The sequence below is a fragment of the Anomaloglossus baeobatrachus genome, chromosome 9 (genome assembly GCF_048569485.1).
Source record: "Anomaloglossus baeobatrachus isolate aAnoBae1 chromosome 9, aAnoBae1.hap1, whole genome shotgun sequence".
NCBI lineage: Eukaryota > Metazoa > Chordata > Amphibia > Anura > Aromobatidae > Anomaloglossus > Anomaloglossus baeobatrachus.
The window spans coordinates 184,865,883-184,878,758 of NC_134361.1; the positions used below are offsets into that span (position 1 = coordinate 184,865,883).

The window sequence follows — 12,876 nt, forward strand, 5'->3', positions numbered from 1 at the left end:
TCGTCGCGGGCCGCATACGGCCCGCGGGCCGGAGGTTCCCCACCCCTGTTCTAACCCTTTCTTCAGGGCTGCGGCTGACCACCATTTGATATGTGTATATAGGAGTTGTGCCTGACACAGCTTCAGCAGGTGAGTGTGCCTTTGGCACCTTATTTGTGAAATCTCATACCTTGTAAGACCCTATGTGCACTTTCGCTTCCAAAGACAAATAAGGCTTCCTCTTCTGATGAGAGATGCCAGGTAATTGCAGCAGGCTGCCATGGTCACCTGATGCTCCCAGCTGGAAGAGAAAGTCAGGACATATGGTGCTAGTCTGGTAATTGAGTTTCTGAGGTTTTTTTTATGTTACCTCTACCACGGACTTGTTTGTACATTTTATAGAATATAGTTGAAAACCCCTTTACGGAGGGTATCGTGAGCTGATTGGCTGCCAACCAAAGCTGATAATTGGACAGTCTCGTGGATTTTTAGATTGGTCAGAAGAAAGACTGTCAGTCCAGCTAGGCACATGCTTCTATCGATGTCTGCCGTAGAAAAGGCCACGGCTGGCCCACGTGATCAGCGCTGGAACGTGGTAAGGTAGGTCCATGCAAGCAGGTTGTTTGTCACCCAGTGGATGGCTGGCATGACCCAGGACTTAATGAGTGGGATTAGAAAGAAAAAAATATATATTATAGGGTTTTTTTTGTAGATCTTGTGATTTCCATTCAGTAATTAATATCCTTAACATTCCCGCAGACCCTCCAATATATAATCGTGTATTGTATGCAGGTTTTCCACCGATATAGCACTATCCAGGAATGTGAGGATCAAAGGTTTGTTTAATTTCCATTTACCATCACTCACAATCAGATTGTGTATCGACTTTTTCAAGCGTGGGTAACAACACGAGATGAGGTCAGATCGGCCAATGATTTGATTAATGGATTCCATTGAAACCACATAAAGAGTAATTAAAGCCAAATACAACAGAAAGCCTCGAGTTAACCCAGTAATTCCAAGCGCAACCTGAATTGTAACGTCTATTCTCCTTTTTTTTCCCCATTATTTTGCAGTTGAAGGAAATGTGTCGAAGAGAACTTGATAAGGCAGAATCTGAGATAAAGAAGAATAGCTCCATCATTGGGGATTACAAGCAGGTACTCCTATACTTCTTCTCAGTCCCTGACTCTCGCCATGGGTTGATTTGTCACTATTGGTATATTGTATATACACTATATGGAGAAAAGTATCGGGACACACTTCTTAATTTTTAAGTTCATGATTTTCATCCCTTGATGTATAAAATCACCCCCTTCACCATTCACATTTGTGAAAGAATGGCTGGTGGTAAAGAGCTCACTGATATCAGTGTGGTACAGTAATGGGACGTATCCGGTGTAACAAGTCGGTTTATGAAATATCTTACGCACACCCTAAATAAGTAAATGGAAGAATTTAAGAACCTTCAGCCATGAAGTGGAGACCACGAAATGTTACCGAGTGCTGAGGAGCACAGGGCATAAAGGTCACCAATGCTCAGCTGACCCCGTATCTATAGGGTCCAAACCTCCTCTGGTAAGAACATCAGCAGATATACTGTGTCCCACCGAGCAGCTGTATGCAGCCTTACATTACCAAGCACAATACCAATACCATAATACCACCACTGGACTTTGCAGCAGGGAAAATGTGGTTTGAGGGATCACACTTTTCTAGGACTTTTCAGCAGAGAATATGTGATGTGCGCAGTGAGGGATCATACTTTTCTAGGACTTTTCAGCAGAGAATATGTGGTGTGTGCAGTGAGGGATCACACTTTTCTAGGACTTTTCAGCAGAGAATATGTGGTGTGTGCAGTGAGGGATCACACTTTTCTAGGACTTTTCAGCAGAGAATATGTGGTGTGTGCAGTGAGGGATCACACTTTTCTAGGACTTTTCAGCAGAGTAAATGTGGTGTGCGCAGTGAGGGATCACACTTTTCTAGGACTTTTCAGCAGAGTAAATGTGGTGTGCGCAGTGAGGGATCACACTTTTCTAGGACTTTTCAGCAGAGTAAATGTGGTGTGCGCAGTGAGGGATCACACTTTTCTAGGACTTTTCAGCAGAGTAAATGTGGTGTGCGCAGTGAGGGATCACACTTTTCTAGGACTTTTCAGCAGAGAATATGTGGTGTGTGCAGTGAGGGATCACACTTTTCTAGGACTTTTCAGCAGAGAATATGTGGTGTGTGCAGTGAGGGATCACACTTTCTTTATCGTTCCTTATGGGAGACCCAAACCATGGGTGTATAGCTACTGCCTCCAGAGGACACACAAAGTACTACACTAAAAGTGTAGCTCCTCCCTCCAAGCATATACACTCCCCGGATGACAAATCCAACCCAGTTTCATGCTTTGTGTTCAGGAGGTCACACACACATGCATCCTCTTTTGATTTTTCATTTTTTCTAAAGATTTGGAAGAAAAGCGGGTCCACTGGACTCCCGGCATGTCCCTTCTCACCCCCCTGGCGGCGGTGCTGTTAAGGTTGACTTCAGGGCAGGAGCCCTTCATGCCGCGCTCCTTCACCATCCCTTAGGGGCTCTGGCTTGAAGTTAGAGCCAACACGGTTCTCACTGCCTTGCAGGAGACCGGCCTCCATCCGCAGCCCTTTTGCAGGACCCTGCTGGACGGAGCACTGAACCCCCACCCCACCCAGGGACTGGGCCCTGCGTCTCAAAGCTAAGTATAGAGACGTTATTCAGAGGGTCCTTCTGCAATGTGGGGCACTTTTATTATTGGGGGGGACAGTGATTTACTTTAATAATGCTGCTTTTTACTGTGTTTCCGGCCGGTTCCACGGTTTTTACTGAGAACCGCGCCGATGATGCCTGATTGTCGGCCGCATGCATAACTCTAGGCCCCGGCTTCAGCCGCGGCCTAGTTTCGTTTCGTTCCCCTGCATGTCAGTCATGCAGGGGGACACTGCAGCGCCGCCCGCCGGCCGCTCTGCACAGGGGAGGACACTCCTCTCTGAGGAGATGATTCCCTCCCCTGTACATCTCCTTAGCCCTCCGATTCCCGCTCCTGGGTTAACCCCCGCCCCCCCCCCTCACTCTGGCGCCATTTTCTCAGCGTTCTTAGTACACTGGTCGGCGCTGGCTGCTCTGCAGAAGGAGTGAATATCTGGCTGGGGGTCCAGGCTTGGAATCCGGAGGGCACACATAATAGCGGTCTGATAAGTCACAACCTCTGGTTGTGCACTTTTATACACTTTCAGGGCATTCTGAAGGAGTTAATTCTTTATTATAGAACCTCCTCCTCAGCAGCATGTCTCACACTAGGAGCAAGGCTCCAAGGCTCTACATACTCTGCATGCAAGCTCGTATTGCAGACCCACACTGTAATGCCTGTTCTAATGTGGTGGGCCTGGAGTCTCCCCAGGCTGCACCCTCGGCTTGGGTAGCATCTTTTTCCAATGCTATTTCCCAGTCCTTTGCAGACTCCATTGGACAGTTGTCTCGGACGCTGCTAAGCATGCATCAGCCCCCTTCTCAGGGTGCCTCTGCTGCTCCAGCTCGCTCTGCAGAGCTCACAGAGTCTGTTTCACTTAATCCCAGACCCCGTCCTCCTAAACGGAGACGCAGGGACTCCTCTCCTTCCTCGTCCCACGGCTCTGCCTCACGGGCCGAGTCACAAGGCGAGGAGGATGCCCTTATTGTGGGCTCAGACGCTTCGTCTATGTACCCCATTGATACCGATGGTGATGCAGATGTTAGCGTTTTGATAGCGTCCATTAACTCCGTTCTGGACCTTAACCCTCCAGTGTCAGAAGAACAGGCCTCTCGGGTAGAAAAACACCAGTTTATCTCACCTAAGAGAGCAGGCCACTGTGACTAAACCCAGGGCCTGTCCTGACAAACGCTTTAAGCGTACTTCTGACTTACTGGGGGCTCCGACGCTCTCCATGTACCCTTTTGATCTGTCCGAAAGTGACGCAGATGCTAATGATTTGATTGCGTCCATTATATTTGTACTGGACCTCAATCCGCCTGTATCAGGGGAGCACCCCTCTTTGGCAGAAAAGCATCAGTATACCTTGCCTAAGAGAACAAGGAGTGTGTTCCTTATCCACTCCAGCATTCAGGTCACTGTGACCAAGCCCAGAGCCTGTCCTGACAGACGCTTCCCAGAGCGTGGTTCTCATGACTGTTTCCCCTTTCCACCAATGGTGGTCATGGAGTGGGCTCATTCACCAAGGGTGGACCCTCCGGGGTCTAGACTTTCAGCCCGGACAGTTGTATCAGTGGCTGACTGCTCCTCTCTGAGGATCCCACTGTCCGCCAGGTTGTCCTTCTGGCCAAATGTATATATGAGGCGGCAGGGGCCTCATTCTCCCCATCTTTTGCAGCAGTGCGGGCTCTCAAAGCCATCTCTGCTTCTCGGGAGGAGATGCATTCCCTCACCAGGGCCTTTATGCCCGAATTGGTTGCCTTAACTTCCAGGCTTCAGTCTTTTCATCCTATAGCTGGAGACTGTCACCGCACTGCGGTGGCCTCGGCTACTTCCCTCGCTATCCGCAGGTTCCTGTGGCTTCGAGAGTGGAAGGCAGATGCTTCTTAAGAAGTTCCTTGCGGGACTCCCTTTTGCTGGGACCAGTCTATTCGGTGAACAACTGGATGAAATTATTAAGGAAGCTTTTGGCAGGAAGAGTACTTCCATGCCACAACCCAGGAAACCTTCCAGGGCAGGAACCAGTCGAGGTTTCGTTCCCTTCGTTTCCTCTAACTGGTCGTCCTCTAAGCCCTCGGCCTCGTCCACTAACTCAGCCAAGGTCCGTAAACCAACTGGCGCATGAAGCCGTGTCCTAAGTCGGCAGGAGCTGCTGCCACCAGGGCAGCCTCCTCTTGATTATCTGGCCGCGCCAGTAACGTACTTGGTCGGTGGCAGGCTCTCCCTCTTGGGCGACGTGTGGTTGCGACACGTCTTCGATCAGTGGGTGTGGGTTACCCTCTCCCACGGCTACAAAACAGATTTTTTTCTGACAACTCCCCCCTGCTCCAAGGCCGCCGCCTTCTCACAGGCCGTGGCATTCTTGCAGGCCAATGGAGTAATTGTACCAGTTCCCGACTGGGAACGGTTCTGAGATTTCTACTCAAATCTCTTCCTAGTCCCCGAAAAGGACGGTGCTTTCCGACCTGGATCTCAAAGCTTCTCAACAAGCATGTTCAGGTGCGGCAATTTTGTAGAAATCTCTGCGATCAGTCAATGACCCAAGGAGATTTCTTAGCATCCATCGACATCAGAGATGTCTCTCTGCATGTGCCATTCGCAGTTTCCCACCAGCGTTGGCTACGTTTTGTAATCGGAGAGGAACATTTCCAATCGTGGCTCTCCCCTTCGGTTAGCCACGGCCCCTCGTGTATTCACCAGTTGCGGTTCTGCTCCTCCAGGGGTTGGTAGTGATTCCTTACCTGGACGCCCTTCTAGTCAGGGCTTCATCCAGTGCAGACTGTCAGTGCTCACTCTCAGCGGAGTGTCTCGCTCACTCTCAGCGGAGTGTCTCGCTCACTCTCAGCGGAGTGTCTCGCTCACTCTCAGCGGAGTGTCTCGCTCACTCTCAGCGGAGTGTCTCGCTCACTCTCAGCGGAGTGTCTCGCTCACTCTCAGCGGAGTGTCTCGCTCACTCTCAGCGGAGTGTCTCGCTCACTCTCAGCGGAGTGTCTCGCTCACTCTCAGCGGAGTGTCTCGCTCACTCTCGCCACGCTTGCAAGTCCACTCTGACCCCGACCCAGGAACTTACGTACCTGGGGATGCAATTCGAGACTCTGCTGGCACTTGTGAAGCTGCCCTTAGTCAAACAGCAGTCTCTTCATCTGGCGGTCCGCTCTCTGATGAGGCTCCGCCGTCATTCCATCAGGCACCTCATGCAGGTGCTGGGTCAGATGGTGGCGTCAATAGAAGCGGTTCCCCTTGCCAGTTCCATCTGCGTCCCCTGCAGCTGGACATTTTCCGCTGTTGGGGCAAGGGACTTCTTCCTTGCACAGACTGGTGGCTCTGTCGCCACAGACCAGGAGCTCTCTTTAAGTGGTGGCTTCGGCCCCTCTCTCTGTACCAGGGACGCTCCTTTCTGGCCCCGTCCTGGGTGATTCTCACCACGGATGCCAGTCTATCCGGCTGGGGAGCAGTTTCTCCACCACCGAGCACAGGGCACTTGGACTCCGTCCGAATCAGCCCTCTCGATCAATGTGCTAGAAATCAGGGCTGTAGTCCTTGGACTCGCAGCCGCCTAGCAATGTTGGAAGTTCAACATATCCTTCAGTGGATGGAGGACTCCAAGTCCACCATATCCGCAGTCCACATCCCAGGCGCAGAAAACTAGGAGGCAGATTATCTCAGCCGTCAAACCGTGGACAGCGGCGGGTGAGCCCTGCATCCGGCAGTGTTCCGGTCAATTTAGCAGGCAGGGCACTCCGGAAGTGGATCTAATGGCATCCCGCACAACAGCACCCGGTTTATTGGTCCCAGTTCCGTCTGGCCTACGTGTTTCCCCCTCTAGCTCTCTTGCCCAGAGTCCTGCGCAAGATCAAAATGGAGGGCCGTCGGGTCGTACTCATCGCCCCAGGCCCAGGCGAGCTTGGTTCCCAGACCTGCTCCGTCTGTTCGTAGAGGTGCTGTGGCATCTCCCGGACCGGCCAGACGTTCTCTCAGAGGGTCCGTTTTCCACAACAATTCTGCGGCTCTCAGATTGACGGCGTGGCTCTTGACCCCTGAATCCTTACGGCTTCAGGCATTCCTTCCGAGGTCATCTTCACTATGACTCAGGTTCGGAAGTCTTCCTCGGCCAGGATTTACCTCAGGACTTGGAGAATTTTCCTGTCCTGGTGTCGTTCTTCCGGCCATGCTCCTTGGCCGTTTTTTTCTTGCCGACCATCTGTCCTTTCTACAGTCCGGCCTGCAGCTAGGTCTGTCCCTCATTCCCTCAAGGGACAGGTCTCGGCTCTGTCTGCATTGTTCCAGCGGCATATCGCCCGACTGGCCCAGGTGCGCACCTTCATGCAGGGCGCATCTCACATCATTCCGCCTTACCGGCGGTCTCTGGATCCCTGAGACCTTACTCTGGTCCTCATGGCCTTACAGAAACTCCCCTTTGAGCCTCTTAGGGAGGTTTCGTTGTTTAGTCTTTCACAGAAAGTGGTCTTTCTGGTGGCCATAATTTCTCTCAGGAGAGTCTCTTATTTGACTGTGCTCTCTTCGGAGTCACCCTTTTTGTTTTTTTTCACCAAGACAAGGTGGTTCTCCGTCCAACTCCGGGCCTTCTCCCTAAGGTGGTGTCTCCTTTCCACCTTAACCAGGACATTTCATTGTCTTCCCTTTGTTCGGCCCCTATGCATCGCTTTGAGAAAGCGTTGCATGCTTTAGATTTGGTGCGGACGCTCCGGATCTATGTGTCACGCACCGCTGTTTCTTAGGCGGTGCACCTCTCCTTGTGTGCTGACCACACATCAGCGCAAGGGTCTCTCGGCTTCTAAACCGACCCTAGCTCATTGAATAGGTCGGCCATATCCGATGCCTACCAATGTTCTCAGATGCCTCCCCCGCCGGGGATTAAGGCGCACTCGACCAGAGCCGTCGGTGCCTCTTGGGCTACGGCTCAGCAGGTCTGTCAGGCTGCCACTTGGTCTAGTCTGCACTCTCTTTCGAAGCACTACCAAGTGCATGCTCATGCTTCGGCAGATGCGAGCTTGGGCACACGCATCCTTCGGACGGCTGTCGCCCATATGTGAAGTTAGGTTTCGCCTACTTCTCGGTTTCTGTTTATTCCCACCCATGGACTGCTTTGAGACGTCCCATGGTTTGGGTCTCCCATAAGGAACGATAAAGAAAAAGAGAATTTTGTTTACTTACCGTAAATTCTTTTTCTTATAGTTCCGACATGGGAGACCCAGCACCCTCCCTGTTGCCTGTTGGCAGCTTCTTGTTCCGTGTGTTTTCACCGGCTGTTGTTGTAGACAGAAGTTCCGGTTGTTCCGGGGTTTACTCTATCTCTACTTATGGGTGGATGTCCTCCTTCAGCTTTGGCACTAAACTGGGTTGGATTTGTCATCCGGGGAGTGTATATGCTCGGAGGGAGGAGCTACACTTTTAGTGTAGTACTTTGTGTGTCCTCCGGAGGCAGTAGCTATACACCCATGGTTTGGGTCTCCCATGTCGGAACTATAAGAAAAAGAATTTACGGTAAGTAAACAAAATTCTCTTTTTTCTAGGACTTTTCAGCAGAGTAAATGTGGTGTGTGCAGTGAGGGATCACACTTTTCTAGGACTTTTCAGCAGAGAATATGTGGTGTGTGCAGTGAGGGATCACACTTTTCTAGGACTTTTCAGCAGAGAATATGTGATGTGCGCAGTGAGGGATCACACTTTTCTAGGACTTTTCAGCAGAGAATATGTGGTGTGTGCAGTGAGGGATCACACTTTTCTAGGACTTTTCAGCAGAGAATATGTGGTGTGTGCAGTGAGGGATCACACTTTTCTAGGACTTTTCAGCAGAGTAAATGTGGTGTGCGCAGTGAGGGATCACACTTTTCTAGGACTTTTCAGCAGAGACCACGTGGTTTATGCAGTGAGGGATCACACTAAGGTTTACGGTTGGCCTAGGGTCTCCTAGCGTGACGGACAGCATAGGAGCCCCTGTCCCTCGCTATCCTACAGTCACATTGTGACACTACTGAGATATTACAAAGATTAGCAACTTTACTTATAATATATACTTTTTTGAAGTTCGGCACAGTTTTCTACAAAGCCAAACCCCTGCTTAGCTTATTTTTTAGTCTTGACCACATGCCGCTCCCTTCTATTAAAATTGGATGCTATTCTATAAAATTGCTGAGTTTTGGCCTTTATTACTTATTCATACTGGTAACATACAATAGAGAATGAATAGAAGAGAACCATTGTGTGGCAAAAAAATGTTTTGTCATGACATTTGGTAATAAAGAAAATGCCCGATCTGCTAACAAAGTGCAGGATTTGTGTGTTTTTTATGGTTTATTAACCCCTTAACGACCACCGATACGCCTTTTAATGGTGGTAATTAAGGGTACTTCTTCCAATTCGCCGCTTTTTTATGGCGGTCGGAAAAAAGGGTATAGCGCCCCCCAGAGTCAGAAAATTTCCGGGGTCTCAGCTACCCCCAGATCACGTTTCGGGTCGTTTTTTTCATTTAAAGGTACGGTGATCATATACCGTCAAAATGAAATGCCGGTTTTTTAATGGTTTCTCTCACATTTGACGTGATCTAACAGTCAAATGTGTGAGAACTGTCTTTGTCCGGTCCCTCTCGCCCCCCCTCCCACCCCCACCCCGGTACCTAGGTTTTGTTACAGAGTTCCCACGGAATTCCTCTGGCCCCCCTCCTTCTCGTGTCCTTGTAAAATGGCGGGCGCATGCGCAGCTCGACCGCCGAAGTCTGCCTCTTTCCACCTAGCAACGTCAGGAACCAATTTCATTGGTTCCTGACATTTGATCACTGTGGTAGATCCTATCACAGTGATCAAATACCCAAAATATTTTGGAAAATGGCAGCAATTTGGGTCTGCGTCTCTCTTCCCTCCCTTGTAGTTCATCTGGGAGAGAAGAGAGAGATACTACATTTGCTGCTGCTTCTTGTCAGAAAAAACAAACAATTTTTATTATAAATCACTCATCCTCACCCCCAATATCCTCACCCAAAATATCCTCCCCCCAAATATCCTCATCACCTAAGTCAGAATCCCCCCTTAGTTAGAATTTTTATTTTAGAATTTTTTTTTCCCTTAGATCAGGGTTAGGATCATCGTTAGGATCAGGGTTAGGATCAGGGTTAGGATCAGGGTTAGGATCATCGTTAGGATCAGGGTTAGGATCAGGGTTAGGATCATCGTTAGGATCAGGGTTAGGATCATCGTTGGGATCATCGTTAGGATCAGGGTTAGGATCAGGGTTAGGATCATCGTTAGGATCAGGGTTAGGATCATCGTTGGGATCAGGGTTAGGATCATCGTTAGGATCAGGGTTAGGATCATCGTTGGGATCAGGGTTAGAATCAGGGTTAGGATCAGGTTTAGGGTTACAAAAAATCTATTAAAAAAAAAAAAGTAGTATTTTTTTTTTTGTTGTTGTTAGGCAGTGAAAAATAATGGTGCAGAGAACATTCACCGCTGAGCAGGCATACATGCTTCTTGCCTCCGGCAGTTCAGGCTCGGATAGAGTCTGCCTCTGAAATCAAGCGATTTTCAGAGAGTGACGACTCTGCTTCCTCCTCGGGATCCCACAGCCCGATGGTAGCGGAGTCGGTCGTCACTGCTGAAAGGTCAGAGGCAGGTCCAAGTAGTGCCCTTCCCCGCCCACTATGATATCCTGACCCGTCCTTTTCCCCTCAAATTCCTCCATTTGTAGCAACCCCCGGTATAAATGTAAATATCACAAATTTTCCCCCATTACATTTTTTCCAAATTTATGTTACCCCAGAAGTCCTCCCATTATTTGCCGACCAAACCAATTTATATGCCTGTCAACATATATCCCAAAATCCTACCTCCATCCATTCCCGCTCCTGGATCCCCACAAATGTCCCCGAACTAAAACAATTTTTGGTCATTACTTTTAACATGGGATTAGTGAAAAAACCTACTCTCCGCTCATACTGGGCAACAAAAACAGTGCACAATACCCCTGTGTTTGCAGCCATCATGACCCGATCCCGATATGAGACCCTTTTAAGATTCCTCCATTTTAACGATAAATCCCAAGCCCCCCAAAGAAATGACCCAAATTATGACCGACTTTATAAATTGAGACCCTAATATCCCTTCTAAAAGCTTCCTTCCTAAATTCGTATACCCCTGACAATGTTTGTATAGACGAGTCCCTTATGAGCTACAAGGGCCGTCTGTCTTTCCGCCAATTTATGCCCGCCAAGCGTGCCAAATATGGTATAAAACTATACAAAATGTGCGAAAGCACAACCAGCTACACGTGTACCTTTCTCATTTATGAGGGGAGGGACTGCCAAATCAACCCCCCAAACTTCCCCCAGACAATTTGCATCCCAGGCAAAATTGTCTGGGAGCTAATGACCCCCTTCCTTGAGAAAGGCTATCACGTGTACCGATAATTATTACACCAGTATCCCCCTTTATAAATCCCTCCACGCTGCAAACACAGGGGCCTGTGGAACAATAAAAAAAAACAGAGTTGGTCTACCGTCACAGTTGATGTCTAAACGTGTGGAGAAGGGTGCGTCCTGCTCACTGGCAAGTGACCATCTTCTTGCCATAAAATGGAGAGACCGCAAGGACGTTTTCATGCTCACCACATTGCATGCGGACACCACTGTGACGGTCAGGGACAGGGGCGCCACCAGGGACAAACAGAAGCCGCTCTGTGTCGCAGACTACAATAAGTTCATGGGAGGTGTAGATCTGTCTGACCAGGTGCTTCAGCCTTATCTAGTGAAGCCGAAAACCAGGACCTGGTACAAAAAGGTAGCAATCTATCTCCTACAGGTTGCTACCTATAATAGCTTCATCCTTTATAAAATGTCTCAAGGACCGCTCTCTTTCCTCCAATACCAGGAGAAAATTATTCAGAGCCTCCTCTTTGACTCGGAGGCACAGGAGGAAGCCTTCGAGTCAGAGGATGTCCGGAGACAGTCCGAGCGTCATTTTATTTACCCCTTCCCTTCCACTCCCACCCAAAGGTATCCCCAAAAAAGATGCTGTGTTTGTAGAAAGCACGGCACAAGGAGCGAGTCCCGGTACTACTGCCCCGTGTGCCCCTCCCAACCAGGCCTTTGCATCTCCCCCTGTTTTGAAACCTACCACATATCCCACAATTTTGAATTGGCATAAATAAATTACACCAAACTGTGTGGTAGCAGCTTTTTTTAATTTTGCAAATACTTTACTTTTATATTTCTGTTTAGTGGGCCCCAGTAATTTTTTTTTTTCTTGGACTTGGATTGTAATAAAGAGAAAATTTTCAGTAGTAAAACACATATTACCCCATTTCACAATTAATTCCAGGACTTTATCATCACATACCAAACAATTATTCCGACAAAACCCAGTCCACATGCCCACGTCTTTAGACTCCAGAGTGTGGACCCCACTAACGTTCTTGAAAAGTCTCATCATCTCGATCACTAGGTCTTGCTACACAAAACTTTTCTTTGCATTTATCTTGGTATTATGAGCATGATCATTTTATTGGAGGATCCCCTAACAATGATGCTGTTCCGTATTCATACACTATGGGCTTTACCGCAGGGTTCTTGCCGAACCACCTGCATCGAACAATACTTTCAGAATTCTGTAACGGATTGGTCGTTTTGTGCACATAGCGGTTCCTACCTTGGCGGGCAGGAGCCTGTTATGGTGTACCATGTCGCTTGGCACATTTGTCCCTCATATAGGGATTGATGGAGCTAAGAAGACATTGTACGACCAGTTATTTGGAAGATAAACCTGTCCTTCCGGCCCTGCTGGTGTTCTTTCATCTTTGGCACTCAGGTTTGCCACATAGTGACTGCTTACTCCTCCACATTTGAAAAGTTTGCCCTTCCGTCCAATAAAGTTTATTCTTCCTTCTACAACTGTTTTGTTAGCAAGACCAAGTTTTAATAATCAGTAAATGTGTTTTTAGGGGCATCAGGGGCATTTAGGGGCAATTCCTGCAAGGATTTTCTTGTTTGGTAGCACAATGTCTGTGTAAGCTTTGAATAGGTTCTGGGATTCCATCAGTTTTACTCTGAAGACCAAGCTCTCACATTTGCCCGTACAGAGGTTTCTCGCCACATGTGGGGTATCAGCGCGCTCATAAGAAAGTGGGTAACAAAGTGTGAGGTCCAATTTTTGGAGCTACCTCTTGAAAAA

At 48.8% G+C, this 12,876-nt stretch overlaps 1 protein-coding gene across 1 annotated transcript in view; it reads left to right on the top strand.

Moving 5' to 3' along the window:
* The window catches only part of RABGAP1 (RAB GTPase activating protein 1), a 295,120-nt gene that overhangs the window by 264,640 nt on the left and 17,604 nt on the right, over positions 1 to 12,876 (top strand). The window contains 1 exon segment of the mRNA XM_075324109.1: positions 1,056 to 1,139. Coding sequence (XP_075180224.1) covers positions 1,056 to 1,139 — 84 coding nt within the window.